The sequence below is a fragment of the Haliotis rubra genome, unplaced genomic scaffold (genome assembly GCF_003918875.1).
Source record: "Haliotis rubra isolate DU_JTF1 unplaced genomic scaffold, ASM391887v1 Scf39, whole genome shotgun sequence".
NCBI lineage: Eukaryota > Metazoa > Mollusca > Gastropoda > Lepetellida > Haliotidae > Haliotis > Haliotis rubra.
Genome location: NW_025767068.1, coordinates 1,302,640 through 1,329,918, shown reverse-complemented (window position 1 = coordinate 1,329,918; position 27,279 = coordinate 1,302,640). Strand labels below are relative to the sequence as shown.

General features: G+C 42.9%; 1 protein-coding gene across 1 annotated transcript; it reads left to right on the top strand.

The window, feature by feature from the left end:
• The first annotated feature begins 562 nt into the window (after positions 1–562).
• LOC124286674 (protocadherin Fat 4-like) lies at positions 563–27,253 on the top strand. The gene is made up of 74 exons (XM_046723079.1): positions 563–952; positions 1,194–1,325; positions 1,515–2,021; positions 2,131–2,268; positions 2,415–2,603; positions 2,771–3,097; positions 3,208–3,339; positions 3,769–4,080; positions 4,245–4,367; positions 4,475–4,660; positions 4,779–4,907; positions 5,014–5,196; positions 5,310–5,432; positions 5,552–5,866; positions 5,994–6,176; positions 6,288–6,410; positions 6,573–6,881; positions 7,028–7,210; positions 7,331–7,483; positions 7,807–7,992; positions 8,143–8,268; positions 8,394–8,576; positions 8,685–8,807; positions 9,009–9,326; positions 9,479–9,664; positions 9,777–9,914; positions 10,046–10,354; positions 10,470–10,652; positions 10,762–10,884; positions 10,991–11,305; positions 11,417–11,605; positions 11,731–11,867; positions 12,935–12,989; positions 13,125–13,316; positions 13,430–13,552; positions 13,671–13,853; positions 14,003–14,125; positions 14,276–14,458; positions 14,571–14,876; positions 14,988–15,107; positions 15,213–15,398; positions 15,507–15,635; positions 15,781–15,963; positions 16,077–16,208; positions 16,565–16,750; positions 16,919–17,038; positions 17,283–17,465; positions 17,613–17,735; positions 17,851–18,042; positions 18,181–18,309; positions 18,429–18,611; positions 18,721–18,837; positions 18,964–19,281; positions 19,403–19,585; positions 19,765–19,887; positions 20,092–20,412; positions 20,605–20,790; positions 20,961–21,092; positions 21,266–21,589; positions 21,762–21,941; positions 22,077–22,382; positions 22,563–22,895; positions 23,176–23,298; positions 23,523–23,720; positions 23,918–24,082; positions 24,225–24,428; positions 24,783–24,914; positions 25,058–25,179; positions 25,424–25,563; positions 25,713–25,862; positions 26,002–26,165; positions 26,472–26,696; positions 26,832–27,025; positions 27,181–27,253. The coding sequence occupies exons 1-74, from the start codon at positions 563–565 to the stop codon at positions 27,251–27,253; spliced, it is 14,097 nt and encodes a 4,698-aa protein (XP_046579035.1).
• Positions 27,254–27,279: the final 26 nt, after the last annotated feature.

Below are 27,279 nucleotides of genomic sequence, written 5' to 3'. Positions count from 1 at the left end.
CTGCACGGACAGCTACAGCCACAATCAATGTCCAAGTGACCAGAAACCTGTTTGCGCCTCGGTTTAACCCTCTCAACTACGAGGCCGACATATCACGAGACCAGTCCCTGGGTACTTCCATCATTAGAGTGAATGCTACTGACAGTGACACCAAGGTATGTGATGCCCGTTTTGCAAGAAAAGTCTGTTATTCAAGTACATTTTGCATGCTAGTAAACACTTTTGTAATTATGATATTATTTTCACAACGTTCCTTTGCCACAGAGCCCCTACAACAGCGTGCGGTACGAGGCCACAGGAACACAGCAGGCTCTTTCTTACTTCAGTATCGACAATGTTGATGGAACCATCTCTGCTCAACGATCTCTCACTCTGGACGACACACGACGCTACAATCTATACGGTAAATAAACATATAAAAGGTCCTTTCAGACGTTGTTGATTTAGATACGTTTTCACTTTTCAATAAGTTGCAATAATTTGCATGTGCTTGAGTTGCATTGAGTAAATGTTACTGTTTGATTTTATGTTTACTTATATTCTGGTTTCCTCTGCTCATCAGATGACGGTGAGAGCCACCGATCTTGGCACTCCAACACAGCAAAGTACCCAGGTTGCCACTGTGAGGATCAACGTCCTCCGTAACAACAACTGCCCACAGTTCATCAACCTCCCGGCAAACATCACCATTCCAACCTCAGTCAACTTTGGCAACAGTTTGTATAATATCACCGCTCTTGACAACGATCCACCTGGACGATTCAGCACTCTCATTTACGACATCATCGGCGACGACAATGCACCTGTGTACTTCAGCATCAACACTTTCAGTGGTGCAGTCAGCGCACTGCCCAACCTGGTGTCTGACACCTTGACCATGTACAGGTTACGAGTACGTGGCCGGGACGGCGGCTCTCCTTCCTGCGAGATATATGAAGTCCTCACCATCCACGTACGGCGTAACGAACACCCACCCACTTGGATCTCCAACGGTAACTTCAGTACAACCATCTTGAGACACACAACATCCTCAGCCCCATCACTCAAGTCTTTGCTGATGATCAAGACACAAATGTAAGGACAACGGTTTTCATGTATTTCATGCTTACAGAAAACAAGCTTCCCTTTGGATACTAGATTGTTCATGTGACACATGAGTGTATTCTAATTTCTTGTGAATGTTCTGTCTTCAGATTCCAAACAATGTTGTGATATACAGTCTCGCACAAACATCAAACTACCACGACATATTCTTCGTCGATGACGTCAACGGCAACGTGTATTTGAGGACTTCTCTCATTGGAACAACCAGTAACAGTTATGAGGTAGGCACAGACATATCCGGGCTGACATATTGTTAACTCGTGTCATATTAATTCATGATAACTACTTCTCGACAACATTTTGTGAAGTCATATAAAATTACTTTGTCATAATTACGTCTGATTATAATGTAGCTATGTTCTGATAAGTATCAGTAGGTATTTGATAACACTGACCCTCTCTGCCTGCAGCTGTCCCTCGTGGCGACTGACCAGGGGTCTCCGGCACTGTCCAGTACTCCCGCCAAATTGATCGTCAACGTCATCAGGAACGTCAACCCACCCATCTTCACCATGGAGCCTTACACACAGAACATCAGCCAGAATGTCGTGACAGGATTCCAGGTCATCACCGTGTTAGCAACAGATGCCGACCTCACTCCACCGTACAACACCCTGACATATGACATCATCGGTGACGACTCTGCACCAACCTACTTCGTCATAAACCCATCATCTGGTGTGATCAGCTTGTCCCAGTCAATCTCCTCGGATGTCACAGATCAGTACCAGATTAGAGTGCGTGTCCAAGATGGCGGCAGTCCTCGACTCAGTGATGTCATTGTGGTGCTGGTTAATGTTGAGAGGAACCTGTTCCCACCAACCTTCACTAGCAACTCGTATGGAGAGGTCATCCTGGAGTCTCGAACCGTGGGAACTCGTGTTCTCAGAGTTTCTGCTAATGACCTTGACACAACAGTAAGTACCGAATATTTCATACTCATCTTCGGTGACAGCCCAGTAACTAGGGTCCAGTAGAGTTTCTACTACACCTGACATTTGCTATATCAATGTTTTTATTTTTCAGACTCCAAACCAGATTGTGCGTTATGGTATGTTAGGAGACACAATTGATAGCACCTACTTCATGATTGAAGCCGTCACTGGCGACGTCATCGTCAGACGTCCTCTCACCGACGACACCCAAAACACAGTTGTGTTTGCTGTAAGCATCAACCTTCATCTACTATAATATATATCAGTATTTAGCAAATGAAATATAATATACTAACAGTCTTATGTATCTACTATGTTACATTATTTACCATTCGTTCTGAAATGAATCATTAGTACATATGATGTCTTTTGTAGTTCCAAGCAACAGCAAATGACCTTGGCGCCCTCCAACGTAACGCAACGCCAGTTGACGTGACGATCACCGTCAGGAGAAACCAGAACAGCCCTGAGTTCCTCCAGACGTCCTATACAACCACAGTAACGCAGAACCACCCTGGGGGAAGCAGCGTCTACCAGACAACTGTTGCAGACAGGGACACTGTGGTACGAACAACATACTGATGTACCGATATATAGATGTATATTCACTACACTACTAAATACATACAATTTCCTCATTATTTTCATTGTTTTATAAATTCGATTTTATTATTGCAATCTCTGAGATTAAGAAAATACGTTTTATCCTAACTAAATCGGTTTAATTTCAGGCTCCTTTCAATGTTCTTTCCTTCGAACTTATTGGCGACGATTCTGCGACATCATTTTTCACCATCAACCCAAGCAGTGGTCTCATCACGCTGAGAAATGGTGCTGATCTGACAACAGACACTGAAATTCGCTACATAGCCCGTGTTCTTGCTCGCGATGGCGGCGTTCCTTCCAGAAGTGCGACGTCGGTTGTAGTCATCAACGTGTTGAGGAATCTGTTCCCTCCTGTGTTCATGAATGTTGACTTCTTCAGGACTTCAATCAAGGAAACACTGACCGTGGGGTCTAACATTGCTGACGTGAATGCAACAGATGCCGACACCACGGTACGTCTCATTACGTTAATGATAACGTTCTTAAGTAAATATCCCTAAGTCCTTCAAATATGATATGTATCTTTGTGATATACTTGTAAAACCTTTCCTTTCTGTTACAGGCTCCAGAAAACACGATTCAGTACTCCATTGAAGGTGATGATGTGGCACCAGAGTACTTCTTCATCAACCCTAACACTGGAGAAATTACTTTATTGAAACCTGTGGAAAATATCAACATCAATCTCTTCAGGGTGAGTACCCGGTAAAGTCATATGTGTCCTTACAAGCTAAACGGTGATTCGGTTTCAGCATTATGTATTTTATGCTTATACTTATAAAATCTCTCCCAAAATGTCTCCCTCAGATCCGAACGACTGCGACAGATGGTGGCTCACCCGGCAGGAGTGCCGTTACTTACGTTGAAGTAACAGTTCTAAGAGAGACTGGTCGCCTGGCCTTCACCCTTCCCTACTATCGGGTAGTCATCAGTGAGAACACAGCGGTTAACAAAAACATCTTGGTCGCTCTCGCACAACCAGGGGTATGTACACTACATCATTACAGGTCATTTACACAACGTTGACAGTAATCTCCAAGACATCCTAACATCTAGCATTTGTCATATCAGTTGATTTTTCAGCAGAACTATATTTTGTCTTACTATCTTTCTCTCATTTCAGATTGCGTCCTATCGCGTGCTTGGGATCTCGCCCGCACCGACCTTCTTTGACGTCAGTTCCCAGATTGGTGCTATTGCTGTTCGCCGTGATTTGAGACTTGACCCTGCTCGTCTGACATTTTACCAGCTCCAGATCGAGGCTACCGCTACACTGGACATCAGTGTACAGACCGCCACAACCGTGGTTAACATCACCGTAACACGGAATGAGAACGGGCCTGTTTTCACAGACAACAGCTATGTGACCAGCATCCGAGACACCACTGTCATAGGCACTGTGGTTCTCACAGTTACAGCATCCGATATGGATGGGGTGAGAATGATTCAACGTTTAACATTTGTTTAAAAACTTAAAATTAAAAAATGTTATATAATCTTGATATATAATCTTGATATATAATATCTTGAATATTTGAACTCTCATTTATTATTTTTGGATACTAAATGGTATTCTGACCGAATATTTAAACATTTCAGGATCTAGTAGACTACCGAATGCTGGACAGCAATTCTGCCGGAACGTATTTCTACCTCAACCCTAGAACCGGACAACTCTCAACCAAAATTTCACTCCGTGAAATTAACTTGCAGAGAGTCCAGGTAACTATCTACCAATGTATCCTATTTAAAATCCCACATCCAAAAATAGAAAATCCTTTCTGAAAGTACAATATTTACAATGTTTAAATAAGGCTTTTCTATTCCAGTTCCAAATTCAAGCTGGTGATCAACGAGCACCAGAGAGAACTTCACGGTCCAACGTCACAATTGTCATCGAACGTGATCAGCAACGACCTCAATTTGTTGACGATCCCTACACGACTGCAGTTCAAGAGACTACCGTTAATGGATCAACCGTCTACCAAGTGTCTGCTTTCGATGCTGATTTACAGGTAGGTCCAAATTACATATGACTTTAAAGAAAATGTATTTGAAGATATATACATATATATGCACAATGCCCCTGCTCAAACCTAACATAATAACGTAATAATCTTTGATGGTTTTCAGGGTTCCCTCACGTACGAGATCATAGGGGAGGGTGTTGCTCCAGCCTTCTTTGAGATCAACTCTAACACCGGCATGGTTACTGTCTATGACAGAGAAGCTCTCCTGTTTGACAGAGGGACAAACTACAAAGTAAGTTGATTTTAGAGACTCCTACTGATGATGAAAATGAGAACAACAACTATTATTTCGGAGACTTGTATACACATTGCTAATGTCGTCGTCGTTGTTGTTGCAGCTCGTTGTTGTTGTGTACGACTCTGCCTACCCTGCCGTTAGGGATACAGCCGAGATCGGTATTGCCGTCCTCCGCAACATCAACACCCCCATCTTCACCACCAACACCTACGAGGTTACCATTCCAGACACATACGAACTTGGCACCAACATAACACAGGTCTCTGCAAGTGACAGTGATGACGTAAGTCTAGCTTCAAGTTACATTTTATATATTACGACCATTGATAATGAATTTTTATCAAACGAGTAACATTTTTCTTTAGTTTTAATTCTTAAAATCTTTCATGATTTCAGAATATTGTCAAGTATGAGATCACCGGCGATACCCGCGCCTTGGAATTCTATTATGTGAATCCCGATAACGGAGTTATCTCACTGAAGAAGCTTCTCACAGAGGGATCCCAGCCCACTGATACGGTGAGAGTACATCCTTATGCAACTACAACTGACAAAAACAAAGAAAAAGTATTCTTGACTATTTTTGATCGGTTATTTTTAGGTCACATTATTTTTACGTCATCATAATTATTTTTCAGCTGACAATACGAGCCCGTGACCAAGGTGTCCCCGAGAAGTTCGGCAACTGTTTAGTGATCGTATCCATCAAGAGGGACGATCATGCTCCCGTGTTCACCCGCGTCCCTTACCGGGCCACTGTCCAGCGTCTCTCCCCCGTCAACATGACCGTAATCCGGGCGACTGCCACTGACCAGGACTTGCAGGGAACACTCCAGTATGAAATCCTCGGCAACTATCCCGCCCCAAGCTTCTTCCAGATTGATGCCGTTTTGGGTGACATTACAATCAAGCGACCACTTGCATTCGACAGCCTTCTGACAAACACTTACTATGTAAGTAGAAACAATTAAATTCTTTCACAAGTGACAGTAAATTACAAATCGTATGAACATATGTCTGACATTCGGATTGCATTTCGAACTTTGTAGTCGAAAGGTTATGGTAATATTGATATTGCAGGTAACCATGGTTACTTTTGACACGGTGTACCCCAGCAATAGAGCAACCGCAACAGCCACCATCTTCGTGGACAGGAACCCGAATGGTCCGACATTCAACCCCCAAGTGTATGAACGACAGATAGATGAAAACACATCCCTTGGAGCCCTTATCGTTGATGTCAACGCTACTGACTTGGACAACGTAAGATCATATTTCGTGTTATACATTTTGCTCTTATCGCATAAGTATTAGAATTCTGTGGAATAAATCTTGAGATTGAACCCTGTTTTAATGGTGTTAATTTTCTTCTAGGACGTCATCCGATATAGTCTCAAGGGCGATACTCTTGACAACGAATTCTTCTACCTGAACGAAGACACTGGTTACATTTCATTGAGAAAAAACCTTTTGTCTGTCAATGATCGCCAGTTTAGGGTAAGTAAAACATTCGTAATGTGAATCAATTATTGCAAAATACCAATAACTATTATACATATAACTATTTATGTTAACGTTGAGTTGTGACAATCAGTAACGATTATAGCAGACTTCAATTGCTCTCTGACCACCACTGATATCTCATTTACCTTCGTCCAGTTTAACGTTATCGCGAGTGACCAGTCCAATCCAGAACGAACCTCAACAGCCAACGTCATCGTTAACATCATCCGCGATGAGGCACCACCCCAGTTCGTCCAACTGCCCTACGACACGGTTGTCTTAGAGACAACAAACATCGGCACATCAGTCTACAGGGTCTCCGCCATCGACTCCGACATCAAGGGCACCATTGTGTACACGGCTACCGGAGACCTGCAAGCTCCTTACTACTTCAACATTAACCAAACAAATGGCATCGTCACCGTCCGCAACAACATCAGAGATGATGTCGCATCCAACTATGCTGTAAGTATTTCATATGTATACAGCGACGTTTTTCTATATCATACGAATATGTCATTTCATTTTAAATTATTTCGTTTCTGAAAACGTAGAGGTGGTTCACAAAACCAAATCTGTACTAAAATGTACAATAATTTATGTTCGTGTAGCTGCGTGTGGCCGCATTTGACAACGCCTCTCCCGGAAGGACTGCAACTGCCCTACTGAGTATCCAGGTTCTGAGGAACCCCAGCCCTCCCATCTTCACAAGCAGCCGGTATGAGATCACTATCCCAGAACACCAGAATCTTGGGTCTGTCGTACAACAGGTCATGGCCAGCGATCCTGACGGGGTAACTATTCATTTCATTGTTTCAAGATCATTAGACAACTCATAATATTCAGATGTCTTTAGAAATCTAACTGCACATCACGGATTATGTCAGTCAAAATGTTCTTGACTTGATTTACAGGACGTTCTGCGATTCAACCTGGAACTTGACAACAGCGCCAGTGCTTCCAACAGCCTCCTGGCTCTAGAGTACTTCTACATCCTGGAACAGTCAGGGGTCATCTACCTCCGTAAACCTCTAACAGACGACACGGTCGACACTGCCAGATTCACGGTATGTTTCAGATTCATGTGTTGGTCCTCTGCCTCTTCTGACTGACACTGTTTGTGACAATATGCACGTGAAGCCACAGGCCCTCCTGTCTTTGCGAGGATTAGAGATTTTATAGAATATATACAAAATTTTGAGATGACCCCAACTCGAAATGCTTCACAGTATAATACATTATGACATAATGAATTGTACTGTGAAGCATTTCGAGTCGGGGGTCATCTCAAAAACAATATTTTTTAAAATCATAATCCTCGCAAAGACACGAGGGCCTGTGCGTGAAGCTTGTATGATTTCCTTACTAATCTGGCCATTTATTGTCCTAGATGTTGGCCCGAGCACGTGATCAGCGAGACAATGAAAAGGAGTCGTTCGCTGTCGTCGTGATCAACGTCCAGAGAGACCAGTTCCTGCCCGTGTTCTCACAGACGCCGTACATTACCAGCCTTGAGGAGACCGTCCCTGTAGGCACCGTGGTCTTCAGACCATCGGCATTTGACAGAGACCTTGTGGTAAGTGTAAAGAATATGGAACATTGTCTTATTACGTTTACAGTGTTGGAAGATTAACAATGAAATAAGAACTAGGTAACATAACACAAGAAGTGATATTCCCATGAAAATACGCTATAAAATTGAAATGAACTGAAAATATGTTTCCAGGAAGAACTAGAGTACAGAGTGATCGGCGACACTATCGGCCCCTTTTACTTTGGCATCAACTCCACCAACGGCGTCATCACTCTGAAGAACAACCTCCGGACAGACAATGCCAATTTTAACTACACTGTAAGTATGGACACAAGGACATATACCTCACGGGCATTACAATACACATTGACAAATATATACTTGTAAAACGAGAATATGTACATTGTTTCCTTCCTGTGACATATTTAAAATGTATGTTTCAGCTGAGACTGACAGTTATCGACACCGCCTACCCGACCGAGGTCGCCACTGCCACAGTTGACATCAGGGTATCCCGTAACATCTACGCTCCCCAGTTCACCCAGTCACCCTACCGTGTAACCATCAACGAGACGGCTAGTGTTGGTGTCGGTATACTGCAGGTTTCCGCGACCGACGCTGATGGGGTACGTTCTGCACCAATACTATGGTATCTTCTATAAATATGAAATAACTTCCATTTAACATTTACAGTTGATGTCCTTTCACTGACATTTATAATGGTTTGTTCAAAGGACCGAGTGATCTACGAAGCAGCCGGTGACAATGACACTCTCCAGTATTTCTTCCTGTCCAGTGACACTGGGCTCATCAGCATCCGGGAACCCCTCACATCCTCATCCAGATCTGGTTATAGGGTGTGTAATATATCATATCTTTTACACTGACTGAGTGAGTGAGTGAGTATGGTTTTTAGCCACTTATACCAATATTCCAGCTGGAAATGTTATTTTTAGGGAATATTATTATTTTGTTCAGAAGTTTAATATTCACATAATTGAACAATAAATGTTTTATCCAGAAAGTTCAATAAAATGTACATATTGTTCTATTATCAGATGTCGATCATAGCTCGAGATCAAGGCAACCCTGAACAGAAAACACCCGTCCTCGCTCTCATCACCGTTATCAGAGACCAGGCTGCCCCCTTCTTTATAAACACACAGGATTACAGCACCATCGTGAACGAAGCCATACCAGTAGGCAGTAGCGTCTTCAACGTAACTGCACAGGATGGTGATCTTCTCGGCGCCATCAACTACGAACTCATTGGAGATTATCCTACCCAGAGTTTCTTCAGCGTGGACATACAGACTGGGCAGATTGTCACAACTGACAACCTAAAGAGTGACAGTCTCAGATCGGCTAAATATGTGGTAAGTGTGAATTTAATGATGCATATTGTTTTGCATGGATTTTTTCTTGCAGCTAAATGTTATGATAAGCTGGTCGAAATGAACGACACATTTTCCATATTGGTGGGACGTTACACATACATTGTATTTTTACAAGTGATTTCGCTTTCCAGGCCCGGATAATTGCTTATGATACAATCCGACCTATGGTACGAGCAACCTCAACAGTGGCTATCACCGTAGTGAGGAACCCTAACAGACCACAGTGGCTGCAGTCCGCTTACATCCAGACCATCTCGGAGACCATGATGGCGGGGACTAGTGTTCTCAACGTTACAGCCAATGACAGGGATGCTGATGTAAGTTATCAAGCGTTTGAAACACAATCCTGATTATAGTTGTATTTTATCCTTTTTCATGTATTTCCTTTGTGATGTCATTGCATAAATTGTGTTTCTGTTTTTATCGCAGGATATTGTCACCTATGAAATCCTCAGTCAAACCTCGATGCCTTTTGGTCTGACAAGTCCTTACTTCTACATTGAACGCCAAACTGGTATAATCACTCTCAGGGAGTCAGTCCTCAACGCCGACATCAGCCAAGTTCTGGTAAGAATGTTACATATACCTAAGAGTTGTTTATCATCGGACTCATATTATAGTAAGCATATAATTCTTCTTTAATAAACATATAATTATTTTTTAAACATAAAACATAACATATTTTAATTTTCTTACAGATACTCCTAAGAGCGTGTGACAACGGTATTCCTAGACAGTGTGCTAATTCCTCAGCAGGAATCGACATTATCAGGAATCAGTTCTCTCCGGTTTTCCAAAACCTTCCATATGAGATCGTTCTTCCAGAGGCCACAGAGGCGAGCACCCAGGCAACCCTTCTCAATGTCTCAGCCATAGATCAAGATCTGATTGGCCAGATTGTATATGAGCAGGTGCTTCCTGGCAGTGCCTACTTTGACGTCAATCCCGCATCAGGGGCGATAACTCTCAGATCAAGTCTCCTCCTTGATAGCAGACTTCAAATCGTGGTGAGTAAATACACCTTCACTGGATAAACATTTGTGTACATTTCATGTAAAGACATATTTCCGCCTACATTGTTCTGTTTGTTTTGCTATTAATTCTTTTCACTGGTTTGTACAGTTCCAGGTATTGGCTTACGATGACAAGCATCCCCAGAGAAAGACGACAGCTGATGTAACGGTCAATGTTTTGAGGAACCCAAGTGGACCTCGCTTCCTGCAAGATCCTTATGAAGCGACTGTATCAGAGACGTACCCTCTTGGCGACAGCCTCATCAATGCCACCGCTGTGGACTCCGACGGGGTGAGCTATAAAAACATGATATAGAAATATTAAAATATAAAGGCTTCGATCCCTTTTCAGCTATATCCATGAAAAAAATATTTATACCATACGTATTGTGATTTTGCAGGATGTACTCCGATACTCTCTCATGTCCTTATCAATTGACGAGAATCTCTTCTACATCAACCCTGACAATGGCCTCATCTCTCTCAGGAAGCTCCTCTCGGCTTCCACAGCCACAAGATACTCGGTGAGTTCTGCCTGCATCAATACCCAGCACAATCTATTCCTGCCATACCATTACCAGTAGGTAAATATCGTACCCCCCATACTCACACAGATATTGTACGTTTCAGCTGACAGTCAAAGCAACAGATCAGAGAATTCCTGAACAAACTGCTACTGCCCTAGTACTGATTTCCGTGACACGGGACAACAGTGCACCATTCTTTGTGGGAGGACCCTATGCTATCAGCGTTCCTGAAACCCGGGAGATCAATTCCACCATTGTTGCGGTCAGTGCTCGGGACAGTGACATGAAAGGGTCTATACAGTACGAAGCCATAGGCGTTTACCCAGCAACATCCTTCTTCAATGTTGAGGCGACCAGCGGCAACATCAGGATCATCCGTAGTCTGTTGACAGATGGCCTTCTGTTCACGTCATACACTGTAAGTAGTTACCCCGCTAGTCACTCTTCTGGCCATCTTATTCGGCTGCTTACACACTATATTGACAACAAAATCTTTCTTCTAATTAACAATTGGGCTTTGCTATTTCAGCTGAGAGTGGTCGCCTTTGACACTGCGTATCCCACAGCCAGAGCCACCAGTGATGTAACCATCGTTGTTATTCGTAATGAAAACGGCCCCAGCTTCCTCCCATCCGCAACATATGAAACACAGGTGTCCGAAGATGTCGTGATTGGTACCAGCATCCTCCAAATCACTGCAGTGGACCAAGATGCAGGGGTAAGTCTATGGGTATTTCCTCACAGTAGGCAGTTAGTGGTATGTATGTATAGAGACCTAAAACTGTATTTCATAGACTGACTGTATTTACTTCTGTTAACATGTGATCTATGTTGGTGTTTCAGGACGTCGTGACGTACCAGCTTGTAAACGCCACATCGAGTGGAACACAATACTTCTTCCTTGACCGAGATGCTGGGATCATAAGCACCAAAAAAGCGCTCAGTGGAGCTCCTGAAGACCTGTACACAGTAAGTACTAGATCATCACTTACGTTCCGTATTGACTACTCGAAATTCCTGTCCTTTGATAGTAAATACTATACTTGGATATGTATAACACGCCAACTTTATCTCGCCAACAGATCAATCTCAAGGCAGAGGACAACCGAGGCCGATTTGCACAAGCATCAGTTCGGATTATAATAGTTCGTGTGACCGACAACCCACCTGTGTTCCTTGACGCACAATACAGAGCAACCGTTGACGTCAATAGGCCCCTCAACTCATCGGTCATCAATGTCCGGGCAGTTGATCCAGACTTGGGCGTAAGTAGATCACCTCCCCTATTAAGCTTCAAGATCACTTCTCCAGTGTTTGTTGTTGCTAAAACTGAAAGGTTAACGTTATTGCAGTTTCCACTTTTAACCTTTGACTATTTCTGTTTTTTTCAGAATGAGATCCGGTATGATTTGGTGGGTTACTTCCCTGGAACCGAGTATTTCACCTTGAACCCGAGTAACGGGCAGATAACTCTGAAGAACAACTTTGGGGCTGATACATATAAGACGCTTCTTTACGTGGTGAGTGTTTGTAGTGAACAGCTACAAAGGGTGGTTTTATGCCCATCCTTAAGAATGTAATTACTTGTATTAGAATTTTAATATTCATGTGTAATATGAAAATGTTTTTTTACATACACATGCATTTGTATCTAACTGGGACGCTACTTTACAGTTGCGAGTCGAGGCATATGAGACTTTGCGTCCTGAAATCCGTGTTGCCGTAGACGTATTGATCGACATCAACCGCAACCCCAACGCCCCCGTCTTCAGCAAAGGCGTTTACGTGGTGACCATCCCCGAGTCCACAGTCCAGGGAGCCAGTGTCCTGCAGATCACTGCTACTGATGCTGACGGGGTAAGTTCCAAGCAATACCACCTCTCTTAATTCATCCTTAGTAGTACCTATGGAATAACCTGATGTAACACCAATAGTGTATTACATAAGTAATCCCCTTCTTTTCCCAGGACATCCCAATGTACCAGTTTAACCAGTTAGACGTTAACGGTCGAGATGCAGCTGAATTCTTCTTCTTGAGTGCTTCAACAGGCGTCGTCAGTGTCCGGAAACCTCTTAAAGAGGGCACCTCCCGACAATACACAGTAAGTGTCTACTACTGGTATGTTTGTCAGAACACTTGTGGGTGGAATTACTGAATATCACTCTTTCGTGTGTATGAGTAAATGAAAGATACATACTATTTGAAGTGTAAAACTCTCATATGATGTACTTTACAGTTCACTGTGCAAGTCCGCGACCAGGCGTTCCCTGAACTCTTCAGCACTACCACCGTCCAGATCACCATAGACAGAGATCAGTTCCCGCCTGTCTTTACTCAGATGACCTACGTTACAGCTATCACTGAGACTACTGAAGTGAACACCTCACAGCCTATTGTTGTGGTGCAGGCTGCTGACAAGGACAGAAGGGTAAGTGGGATGTTGTATAGATCTACGTCAGTATACAATAATAGCGATATCATACCGGTAATAGAACTGATACGTGTACGATTTATGAACTAAACCTGACTGTTTTATTACAGGAAGATATTGTGTATGAAGCGATTGGCGATGGCTCAGCTCTGGCTTTCTTCAGGATCGACTCAACTTCTGGAGCAGTATACGTCAAGACTCCTCTGATCCAGGATAGTCTTGTTCTATATACAGTAAGTTAATTTGCTCGAACAGAAATGCAACAACATATAAATAACTTCAACACATCACTAAACTGTAACTAGATGTGACCATTTGATTTAAGACTACATCATCATTTTATTATTTCAGCTTCGCGTACAAGCCTACGACACGTTCTATCCAACCAACATCGGCTACAGCACCGTCACCATCAGTGTAATCCGTAACCCCAGCGGACCCGTCTTCACCGCTAACGAGCATGCCAAGTCAGTTCTGGAGTTTACCACTGTAGGGTCCCGGATCATCACCGTCACTGCAACTGATGCTGATGGGGTAAGACGTTGTTACCGTTGATACAACAAACGGTAATAATTATATCGTTTTTGTATTTCAGATGTAGTACACGTACATGATTTGAAACGTAATGTGAATATTTTTGTTGTAAACGAAGCAAGTTGCTAATTTGACGATTCCTGTTTTAGGATGTCCCAGTCTATTCGCTTGTGGGAGGTATGGAGGCACTGGAGTATTTCTACATTTCCCCCAGCTCAGGGGACATCTTCCTGAAGAAACGCCTCTATGAGAGTCCAACACAACAGTACCAGGTACGTACCGTGTTTCACGAAGGTCAAGGTCACGCTTATATACTAAGACGTCTTTGATGTCACTTGGAATATATGTTCAACAAGATAAATTTCCTCCCGCTCTTAAACATAATGACCATTCGGTAAAATGTGACATCTTTTCCATTACAGATGTTCGTACAAGCCTCCGATCAGCGCAATCCGGTCAGACTGACCAATACAACAGTGTTTGTAACTGTTGCGAGAAGCCAGCCTCCGCGCTTTGTCCAAGGGCCATACTCATTCAGTGTTTCAGAAAAGACACAGATTGGCACGTCAGTCTACGGTGTCAGTGCCATTGACTCTGACAAACAGGTACACGTTGCTTCTTTCATAGCGGTAAATGGATTTCATGGACTCGTAGGTCCAACAATTTACGCCTGTAACTCCCCAGGAACCGAATGTTAACAAGCACTATCAATTTCAGGGCACCATCACGTATGAAATTGTCGGTGACGCCCCAGCCCCCAGCTACTTCGCCGTCAACTCCACCACGGGGGTGGTGACAGTCCGTTCCAACCTGCTGCTAGATAGCAACCAGAACTATATCCTCCGTGTCAAGGCACACGACTCTGCGTTCATGTCTCAAACAGCGACAGCCACCATCAGCATCTTCATCGCAAGGAACGACAACCCACCTATCTTCATCAGAGAACCATATACCATCGAGCTGCCAGAAGAGTTTGCTTTAGGACAACGAGTCATCAACATAACTGCGGAGGATGCAGATAACGTAAGTATATATAGTTGATACCATCCATAAACAGATGGTTCCAGACATCCGCTTGTTTTCACTAAAGAATGTTTAGTGCTATATTTTAATCGCTTGTTGTTTGCTTTTTAGGACAACATCCGTTACAGCATGTTAAGCTCCAGCCTCGCCGACTACTTCTACCTCAACCCAGACACCGGAGTCATCTTCCTGACCAAGAGTCTTGAATCAACAGTCCAGAACAGCTTTTTGGTAGGCACTGATTCTAGTGAAGGACATAATACATCCGCTGTAAACTTCTATAGAAATAGATGATATTTGTGGGTTATAATGCTCTAATCACACGTTTCATTTTAGTTGTCGGTTCGTGCAAGTGACAGCCGCATTCCTCAACGTAGCAACGACGCAACTGTGACCATCACTGTCAGAAGAAACAAGTTCTTGCCTCAGTTCGTTGGCCTTCCCTACACAGTGACCATTGGCGAAACACGCCCTGTAAACGACACCATTCTCTCCGTCGCGGCAGTCGACAACGACCAAAGGGTACGTTGTCAAGGTTCACATACACAATAAAGTCAGCAACATATTTACATATTTACTGTTGCAGAGATTTAGTATTTGTTTTCGTTAAATGTATTTGTTGTGTTTTAGGGTACCCTGGTATACGAAGCTGTGGGATTCTATCCAGCACAGAGCTTCTTTGGAATCAATAACGTCACTGGTCATATCACTGTGATACAGTCGTTGAAGAATGACGGTCTGGCTCGCACTGAATACACAGTAAGTACTGATAGTACTCATTAAGTCAACCAAATTGATGAATCTAAGTCAACCAAATTGATGGCTCTGTTTGAATCTTCTTCCCAAAACAACGGACCGATTCATATGAAAGAATAGTCTCACATGTTGTTTTTACAATTTTCAGCTCCGTGTGGTTGTCTACGATACCCAGGTTCCCGCTCAAAGACTCTCCGCTGATGTCTTGGTGTCTGTCGGGCGCAATCTGAACGCACCAACACTAACTCAGACCCGATATTCACAGGCTGTTGACGAGGATTACCCTCTCGGTGTCCCGGTTCTGAACGTGACAGCTTCGGATCTTGATGGGGTGAGTATCTCGAAACATCCTGTAAAAACAACAAAGCATTAACAAACAGGAATTCCTCCAACCATATATTATATCCTTCAAATGTTTAATGACACTGTTCTCGGTGTTTTCAGGACACAATTTCGTATGACATCGTCGCCGATAACAGCGGTGGATCTGCACTTTCGTTTTTCTTCATTGAGCGACCAACCGGAGCTATTTACCTTAGACAACCACTCTCTGCATCAAGCGCTAATACGTTTGCGGTAAGTAATCTTGTTAAATGTTTTAGTAGAAAGGAGTCGTAATATTGTTCTCACATAAAAAGGCCGACGTTTTACATTAATGAAGTTTCCTCATGGTTTGAGTTTTTCTTTACCAGAACTTCTTTCTAGTAACAGATGCACGCAATATGCACTGAAAATGGTCAAAAGGAAGAAAAAGGAAGAAACACTTTGCACTTAATTGGGTTTCTTCGTGAAAATAAAAATGAGTCATTCAAACACATTTTTTCCCCAAATGTATAAAATATTGCTAATAATATTCAGTATATATTCAATCTGAAGTAAGCAATGTCTTCAATGTAAGCACAGTGTTTATCCTTGCCACATCTACCTTGCAGATGACAGTCCGTGCCACTGACAGCGGTCGGCCACCTCGCGAGTCGCGGGCGGAGGTTGTCGTGTATGTACGGAGGGATGAGTTTGCCCCACGGTTCGAGAATTCCCCACTCGTTGTGGTGATCCCCGAGACCACAGCCAACGCCTCGACTATATTCACCGTCACCGCCACCGATCAAGACCAGCAGGTAGGAATCTGGACCACATGATCAGGATTTCTGTTTGCGACTTCATCAAGTGTCAGATGTGAAACAAGTTAGAGTCTTCATCTCTTCAGCTGTAATGGAACTCTCGTTCTTGGTTAAACTGAACAGTGTTTTTCTTCTTGCTAATCCATATACCCAATTCTCTTTTAGGGTTCAATCCAGTACAGCGTGATGGGAGTTCCGCCAGCACCAACCTTCTTCATGGTTACCTCTGGTGGCAACATTGTTGTCAGAGGTGACCTCAGGAATGACCGCGCCATGAACTATGTTGTAAGTGTATGGTATAAAAACAAATATATATAGTTTTAAGTCGTGTTTAGTAGAATATGCCGGCGGGGAATACCAGAAATGTGCTTCAAATATTGTACCCGAGATGAGCGAATGCTTTAACCAGTAAGTTACCTCACCACTCTGTAAGGAATGTGTATCACCTCTCACTATGTTCCTTTATGCATTTACAGCAGTATTAACTAATCGTTATTCTTGATATTCAATTGGAATTATTCATTCGCAGCTGCGTATCCGAGCTGTAGACAGCGCTAATCTTAACGTGTACACCGAAGAGGACGTGAAAATCTCCATCTTGCGGAACGTCAACCATCCTGACTTCCAACAACAATCCTACTCCACACGCATATCGGAGACGACGCGCATAGGAACATCGCTGTTGACTGTCGTCGCTAACGACGCTGACAATGTAAGTAATATTTGGTTACGAAACAACCTAGCGTCAGTTCATGGACTGTTACTTGCATTATATAAAAAACGCCCGATAATTGAAACCTTTTCGTACAAATGCCACACATAAAGAATCAGGCTTAATCAGACCTCTTTGTGTTTTCAGGATCGCCTTACATATGATATACGCGGCGACGAGCGATGCGTCACCATGTTTTATGTCGGTGCGGATAATGGCTTCATATACCTCCGGCAGTCGGTTATGGATACGGCAGATAGCTCATTTACAGTAAGTCTCCTATAACATGTACAGAATGACCACTTAAAAATCGTTGAGATTCCATAAGCTAACTCACTGCATCCTGCTTGGAAATATCTCTAATTCAACTCGTTTACTATTTCAGTGTACCGTATCAGTGTCTGACAATGGCTACCCAACTGCAAACACTGCGACAACAACAGTCTTCATCGGCATCGACCGCGACACTGTCGTACCCGTCTTCTCATCCAATGGTAGATACGCTGTCAACATCAACGAAAACATCGCTGTTGGCAGTTTCATCAGCTCCGTGCAAGCAACAAGACAGAACCTGGCTGTATGTGTTTCGTGAACAATATGTCTGAAATATTTCCGAAAATGTCTGTGAAATATTTAACAGGATTTGATTGCTTTTCAAACCTTATAAATATGTTTTTTACTTTTTTTTTCTAAGAATTATTTGTATTGTTTCCAGGGTCGCATGTATTACGAAATTATCGGCAACTATCCTGCACCAAGTTTCTTCAAGGTTCACAATATGACTGGTGAAATAACAGTTGAGGAAAACCTCCGCAATGACAATCTTCGACTTGGGTCCTACACGGTACGTATTGACCTCGAATAGACTGAATCACTTACTACAGTTGTTTCAAGCTCATATACTGTACATGACTCAAACTTCACGCAGTGTTCACTCAGACACCATATGTTCATTCATTGTAGCTTCGTGTCCGTACCTATGACACGAGCGTGCCACACCTTGCTGCCATTGCCGAAGTGTACATAACGGTACTCCGGAATCTGAACGGTCCAGTATTCAGTCCCTCTACGTACAGAGTGACGCTCAGGGAAGACGTGGACGTGGGAACCTATATCCAGAAACTCAACGTATCAGACCCCGATGGCGTAAGTTGACTTTTCAATAACATAGTCGAGGTCATATAACGGTACATACAACACTGTTTAATGAGTATTCTGTTTGATGATGTATAATCAACACCATTTCTTCCTCCAGGTTCAACTCAGTTGCTCAGTGGACGCACAAGCCTACTTTGCCATCGACGCAAGCACTTGCTTACTCCGAGTTTCCAAAGCTCTTACAGATGATACCAGCAAGGCAACCGAATACACTGTAAGTACAGTACGAGCATTGAAATAAACACTATACGTACTGGGCTCTTTTTCTGATTTTCTTCTTTCAAATAGAAGTCCAAGTGTTTATGTTTTATAATAATTATTGCTTTTATTTTGTTATAAGATCTTCGTGACTGCGACTGAGATGACCAGCAGCAACCGTCAGTTCGCCACGGCCAGCGTCCAAGTGACCGTCCTCCGTGACCTGTACTCCCCTCAGTTCAACAACCTCCCCGCCACCATAGACGTGAACGAGGACCTCCCAGTCGACAGAGCCATCTTCACTGCAGATGCATACGACGCGGACATCCAAGGAACAATAAAGTATGAGCTGACAGGGGTCTTCCCAGCAAAGAGCTTCTTCGAGATCGACCCTTCTTCTGGTGCCATCGTCCTCATGAACAGCCTCCTCTCAGACACGCTTGGCCGCACGTCGTACACGGTGGGTCCAAGTCCGGTATACTCTATACACAGCAAGGAAATACTGAACACTTCGTATTGAACTATGTGGCAAACATAATGCCGTTCAAAGTTATATTTACTTATTTATTTCTATTACTTAGGCTCGGGTACAGATTTACGACACCGCACGACCTGACAACCGCACACAGGCAGATCTCGTCATCCGGGTAGTGAGAAACTCCAATGGTCCCATCTTCTCTTCTGCGAGTTACGAAGCTTCTGTGGAAGAGAACTTCCCCCTGTATCAGTCCCTGGTTCAGGTCGTCGCTAGTGATGCTGACGGGGTGAGTCCTTATACGATGTCATGGTGTTCCTGTGTTGAATGTGCATGAATATTCCTCTGTGATTACTACAGACGATATGTCTACCAAACGTTATATGCCGATCAAATACTTACTATTCACCTAGAAATACATTACAGACAAAGGTACTTATGCATATGTTTATGATTAATGATTTCCAGGACAAGCTCACATACACCCATCTAGGCACTGCCGAGGAACAGAAACTATTCTATCTGAATCCAGACAGTGGAGTTATCTCCCTTGGTTCATCTCTGCAGGACACGTCCAAGAATCAGTTTGTGGTACGTGATCACCTCAATTATCAGCTCATACAAAACCTTCAAATAATATATAATATAGTTATATGATGAAATTCAACAAGATAATAGCTTAAGAATGATCAGTCTAATACATTCTCTCATCTTAGTTCCATTATGACCAGTGTGACAAATGAAGCTAATTACACATAGCATCATCTTCATCCAATATTTTAATGACGTTTCCAGTTCGAAGTAGAGGCTTCAGACAATCGCGTCTCCAGTATAGCCAAAACAAATCGTGTGACCGTGGTTATAACTGTACAACGAGACAATGGTCCCCCACGGTTCCTGAACGCTCCGTACGTCTTGGATGTCCCCATCCGACAGCCAGTCAACTCCACCGTGGTGATCGTCATCGCCCGTGACCCCGACAACAAGGGAATGATGAGGTACCGACTGGACGGCATCGCCCCCGGCACCGACTACTTCTCCATCAGCGACATCACTGGCAACATCATAGTGAAGCAGGAGTTGACTCTCAACACCGATGTCTATGCTAAATATACGGTAAGTTGCGAAATAACAGATCTTCCCAAAAGACATATCAGGCATTTTGTGAAGTTGACTTTTTATCTGGCTTATAATAAATGTCATATTTCATTGTAAATGAATGTTTAATTTTTGACACTAATATAATAAAAATAGTTCACACTAATATAATAAAAATAGTTCACAAAACTGTTTTTCGTTTTTTCACAGCTTTTGGTATCTGCTTATGACACCAGCAGTCCAGAGATCGTCATAACAGAGCCAGTTCAGATTAGAGTGTTGAGGAACCTGTATTCCCCAGTTTTTGTGACGAAGTCGTACATGCAAACCATCTACGACTTCATCCCTGTAGGATCAAGCGTGCTACAAGTCACTGCCACGGATGATGATATTACCGTAAGTAAACCTTTGAAAACATGTCACCTACAGATCTAAATGTTTATAACAATATAACAATAAAAACCCTCAATGTAATCCCCACATGACATTCACACATCCGTTACGCTATGGAGGATGTAATCCAACATAACTAAGGTGTGACTTTGATTTATTGTGTTTTTATTCAGGCTCCGGAAAACACCTTCACATACGACATAGACAATACTTCGCCAGCCAACGAGTTCTTCTCAGTGGATCCCTTCAGTGGCATTATTAGAACCACAAAGGATCTGTCAGAGAGCACCGCTTCCTCCTACGTGGTGAGTAGAATTCTGTCCAGATAAATACTGAACAATATACCAGCCACAAGAATGCTATTAAAACATTTTCGGTGCAAATGTTTTAATCATCAGTCTCACGTTATTCTTATCGAATCCCCATACTACAATGATTGTATCAACCGAATACCTGCTGACACGTGTTTTCTTTACAGTTTAATATAATTTCCCGTGATCTGGGCGCCAGTAGTCGATCTGACACCGCTACTGCTACAGTTGTGATCCAGCGAAACAGTGGACGGCCAGTGTTCATCAACCCTGATCAGTATGACGTCACCGTGTCCGAGACCATGTCCGTGTTGTCCCCTATCCTACACGTGCAAGCAGTGGACACCGACTCTGTGGACACGCCCAATGGTCAGATCGTCTACACACTCACTGGTCCAGCAGAGGCGCAACGGTTGTTTGAGGTTCATATGATGACTGGAAATATCACGGCCAGAGTCTCCCTCACAACCGCTGCTAATGACACCTACGAGGTAAGAAAATATATCATTAATGAAATATATGGACCGCAACAAATAAAATATGTCAAATACCATTATTTATAAAATACATGTATGGATAATAATTTTCAAAATGATCAAAAGTAATATTTATATTTGACGCTATATATTTTAAGTTAAAGTTCTGATGTTTTTCCCATGACAGCTCACTATTCGTGCCAGCGACCGAGGCACACCAACTCAGAGCTCTGAAGTAACAGTGGTCATCCGAATTCGTCGCGAAGGAACCCCGTTCTTCCAGGAACCAGAATACATCGTCAGTCTGACTGAAAACACAGCAATAGACACTGTAGTGATTGACCTGAATGCCACAGACCCACTTGATGTAAGTTGTTAACGCTCCAACATCAACATGAAACAGACGTAATTGAATACAGAACTTCTGTGTGTAAACAACCTTTCGTCAACTATCAGATGCGATAACATGCGGTGCCATTCATATTGATATTGTCTGTTTCAGAATAAGCTGATCTATGAGATCAATGGTGACGGAATGGCCTCTACATTGTTCCGCGTCAGTCCAGATACGGGTCTAGTGAGCGTGGCCCAACCCTTCAAAACAGACACTCAGGAGTCCTATGTTATCCGTATACGTGCCTACAGACAGACGGACGCAGCAGTGTTCGCCACAGTGATTGTCAGAGTGGTCATTACCAGGAACGCCAATGCTCCAAGCTTCTTGCATAATGACCTGGTGTTTAACTTGGCGGAGAATTACCCTCTGGGCGTTTCACTTGGTCAGCTCAATGCTACAGATAAGGACATCGTGAGTACAAGGCTACACATCCTCTCTCTGCTGTATCTGTTTGATATGAAAAGGATCAGTACTTTAAATTTGATTTTTGAAAATTTGAATTATTACCATTGAATTTTTTAAAGAATTTTCAAATTTAATAATTTATATTCCAAATTAATCTTAATGTAGTTATTTCATCATTTGTTTCAGGGGAATAATGGTAGAATAACGTACACCATCGACGCCCAGAACTCCATACCCCTGTACGTGCGCGACTTCTTCTACGTCAGCCCTACAACAGGTACCCTGTCGGTAACCAAGAGCCTCCAAGAAGACGCCAACCAACCCCTGAGTTATGTCCTCAATATCCTAGCAACAGACAATGGGTACCCTACTAAATTCTCAGCACTTCAAGTGACTGTCAACGTTGTTAGAAACCGCAACGGTCCTGCTTTCTCCAGTGACGTGTATGAGACTGATATCGATGAGGATGTTTCTGTTGGAACCAGCCTCCTGCAAGTACAGGCTGCAGATGCTGATGGTGTAAGTGGGATCATTCATCATCGCCAGATACATTCTTAACTCAATTTCATCATCGTTTGAAGAAAGTCAGCCGGCTTTTCAAACCATACTAATCAAATTTAAAACATTCATTTATCTGTTTGTGGTATAAGCTGAGGCACTTAGTAAATGTCACCTGAATAATGCTTAAAAGGATTTAAATGGAAAACGTGGATCATTATCAGTTTCAATTTTAATGTGTTTGTCAGGGTTCGTTTTATAGGTATTGCTGACAAATAATGTGGTAATGTTTCAATTACAGGGCCGAGTCACCTACACTCTCCTGTCAACTATACCCACATCTCTGTACTTTAACGTGGACGAGAACACCGGCGTGCTGAGTATGGCGGCGTCTCTGCTGATGGACAACGCAGCTGTATACACTGTAAGGATCACCTGTCTGAACATAAAACACAACTAAAACACCGTTATCCATATAGTTAGCTCGATGTGTGACCGCTACATACTAGACAGAGACATTTATGTTTGTGGACTGCCAACCACATTAAGTTCCAGTCAATGCTACAAGGTAGAATGTCATGGCATGTCTAACAGATGGAAAATGTTGGCCTTTATAAAAATGGGAAATAAACACAATCTGTTTTCCAGATGACCGTGAGAGCCCGGGACTACCCAGGTGAAGGTGCCCTGTACCGCAGCAGTGAGGCTACCCTGGTTGTCACCGTGCGACGTAACCCCAACACCCCGGTGTTTGTACAGTCGGCGTACAACATCACCATCTCCGAGTACACGGCTGTTCAGGACGTCGTAGCAACCATCAGGGCCACAGATGCAGACCCTAGTGACGTGAGTTGCCTTCATACTTTAATGATTGGTATCCTATTAAAAAATTGTAAATTGTGATACTTTCTTGACCCTTTCTACTCCTTTCAAATTAATAAAATTACATGAATAATAATAATTATTAATAGATGTAATTACGATGATTATGATGATTGTAACAAGTATACAATCATAATGATATAAATAATGTTGTCTTCTAGACGCCAAGCGGCCAGCTAGTGTACCGCATCACCAGCGTGACGTTCCCCGGCTTCCAGAGCTCCACCCTCCGAAATAACTACGACTTCTTCATCATCAGTCCGACATCAGCAGACATATATCTGGCCCAGACTCTCAGCAAACATGGTGTCCCAGATACGTTTTATGTAAGTGGCACTCTAACGTCGGAATAACTAACAGCAAATTACAATCATGAAAGATTACAGGAAACCAAAATACATCTGGAATATCAGATACGACTTTAAAGGGTCTACAGAACATATAGAACGCGCCATCTCTTGTCTCCAGATTACTATTGAAGCTGCTGACCGCGCCCTGCCTCCCAAGATCGCCACTGCTCAGCTGGAGATTCACATTGTCCGCAACATACACACCCCACGCTTCACTTCCACAAGCTATGGGGCAACTATTGAGGACACTGCGGCTGTTGGGAGAACGCTGTTCACTGTCACCGCTCTTGATGCTGATGAGGATGTACCTCTGAATCAAAATGTAAGTTCATTTTATTTTTATTGAAACATTAACAATTTATTTTGGAAAATCATTGCGTTAAGCAATACATGTCATATCCCAGTAACCATTGAGTAGAGACGGCGGTTGGGTAGCCTGATGGTGAAGCGTCCGCTCGTTATGCTGAAGATCCGGGTTCGACCCCCCACATGGATACCAGGTGTGAAGCCCATTTCTGGTGTATCCCGCCTAAATGGCCTTGATATTTCTGGAATATTGCTAAAAGCGGCGTAAAACCACACTGACTGACCCACCATGGAGTGGACTGTTTCTTAAAGTTGTATGTCATGTCAATAAATTGAGCTCAAACATGAAATGTATCTTTAACTATTTCAGACCCCCAACGCAGAGTTCAATTATATTGTTGATCCCAAATACAAAGACGCAGTGTGGTACTTCGACGTCAGTTCCGATGGCATCGTGAGCATCAGGAACCCGCTCGTATCAACTGATACTCCGTCATTCTTCGTAAGTATATGGCCCTGACCGAAGGTATTTAAACCTGTCATAATCTTAAGTTTGCAGTTGTTGGGAAATCGAGGTCTTCGTTAAAAAGATATCATTTGATTTGTGTTTCATGAAGGCATTGAATATGTGTTTTGTCTTTTCAGTTCAATATTATTGCTATTGACAAGAGCTGGACACCGTTAAGCAGCCGAGTTCCAGTTCGCATCAACGTGACCCGCACCAGTACAGGGCCCAGGATCCTCGGCTTCACAGCGCCTATTTATTAGTGAGTCTCTTCAACGGTCTCCATCGCCTTCACTATTCAATTGACGTCGTAAAGCTCAACTTCCGGACTTTATTGTCCCCGTGTCAATATACTCAAAATGTAAATGCTTCCTTTTCAAATGATGCCATTCAAATATTCATTTAACTTTTACTGGGCGATTCGTTGAAGTGGAATGAGTTATCAAAGAGCACAGAGAATAACGTGGTGGCTTAATGGTTAATAACTTCCGTGTTATCTCTTTCAGCGTTGTGCTACCGGAGAACTCGGTCGGGGACGGCAACCGCTTTAAATCATTGATAGTCCTGGACACGGAGAATCAAGACATTGATCTCAATGTGGAGTGCCGAATCATCTACATTAACGGGGAAGCTGATTTGGTCGGGAGTAAGTGTGAACATAAATTCAGTAACACCAATCTCAAAAGCTAATCGAATTGAAAAATAAAAACATTGTGATTTGGATTGATCAGTGTAAATCATTTTTAATTTACTGTTAATTTTTATGATGTATTAATTAACATGTTCTCATTGTAGCTATATTCAGTGTTCGGACAACCCGAGACGGCAAGAACTGCGAGCTGTATATGATCGGGAACTTGGACAGAGAGCAAGGAAGCCTGTATAACATCACTGTTGGAGTCCATCACCAGACTACTGTCAGCAAGCGATCTATCAACAATGCAGGTACGTCAGCAGATTGTCTCATTTCTCTTACAGGACCATGTTCTCCCACAATCATCTAAATATAATAATTCAGTTACCACAACTCAATTTATCAGTTTCCCAGGGCCGACGATTAATTGCTATTTGTTATGGGTTGCAGTATACAACACGTGGGAATACACCAACATATTGGTGTCGGTGACTGACGTCAACGACAACGCCCCCTCGTTCAACTTCCCCGTGTATCCTGTCGTTAACCTGCAGGCATATGTGACGGCTATAAGCATAGCAGCGCCCCCTAACAGCAAGGTCACTCAAGTGCAGGTAAGTTCACACACAACTATGTGTAGGACATTGAAACCGGTATTCCGGAAAACCCTTTACACCACGGCTTCTGGACATTCCAGTTAGAGATAAGAAAAGTAATTTTCATAAAATAATACTTTCTTCAAATGTGGAATGTGTTGGTTTAAAATAATATTTTAATCAAATGTGTTTTCTAAAGTGTATGTATCTATGATATTTTTTTTATATGAGTAGCCTCCAATTTGTTTTTCTATGTTTAAGATGTTTGTAATAAATAACATTGACGAGGTATTCAAAAGTGTAACGCGCACCTTTCTCCGCCAGGCGACTGACCCAGACTTAGGCCTGAACGGGATAGTGTCCTACTCCGTCAGCCCCATCCCAGGGCTGTTTGATGAGGTGCCTTTCTACATCAACTTTGACGGGGAAATCTACACCACAAAGGACTTCTCCCACGAGGAAGCCTTCCCGCGCCAGTTTGTGTTCAAGGTCACAGCTAGCGATAACGCAATGACGTCAGAACGGCTACAAGCGGAATCAAATGTTTACGTAAGTAAACACTTAAGACAATCAATGCAGCGTTTGATAGTGTTGTTGTCTTGACAACCATCACCATATCCGTATTGTACGCGGGTGCATGTCTTAATGAAATAATGCTTAATGAAATAATGCTATCTGTTACAGGTGAACCTAATTGAAAACAAGAACCGGTTTATTCTTGTTCTGACGAATACCCCTCCGGAAAACGTTATACCAAAGATGGAGTTCTACAGACAAGCACTACAGAATGTCACTGGACGTATCATTATCATCGAGAAAATCCAAGGCCGACTGTTTACTGAAGTAGGATCCAGCGTGTTGGACCTTGACATCACTGGGTAAGATGGCATTCTCCTCTCCTGTCCTGTTAGCCTTCTCTATAGGAGAAGATCAATGTAACTTGCTTATCATTGACCAAATCAACGTGCACTTTGACGTACATGTATTTGTTCAAATATGCGACAGTATCTAATGAAGTCACTGTTTTTTTCAGAACGGATATCACCTTCGTCGTGGTGAACAGCGACAGCTTCCGACTTGAAGAAAACACTGCTATGGACATGTGAGTATATATATATCTTGGTGATTTGGA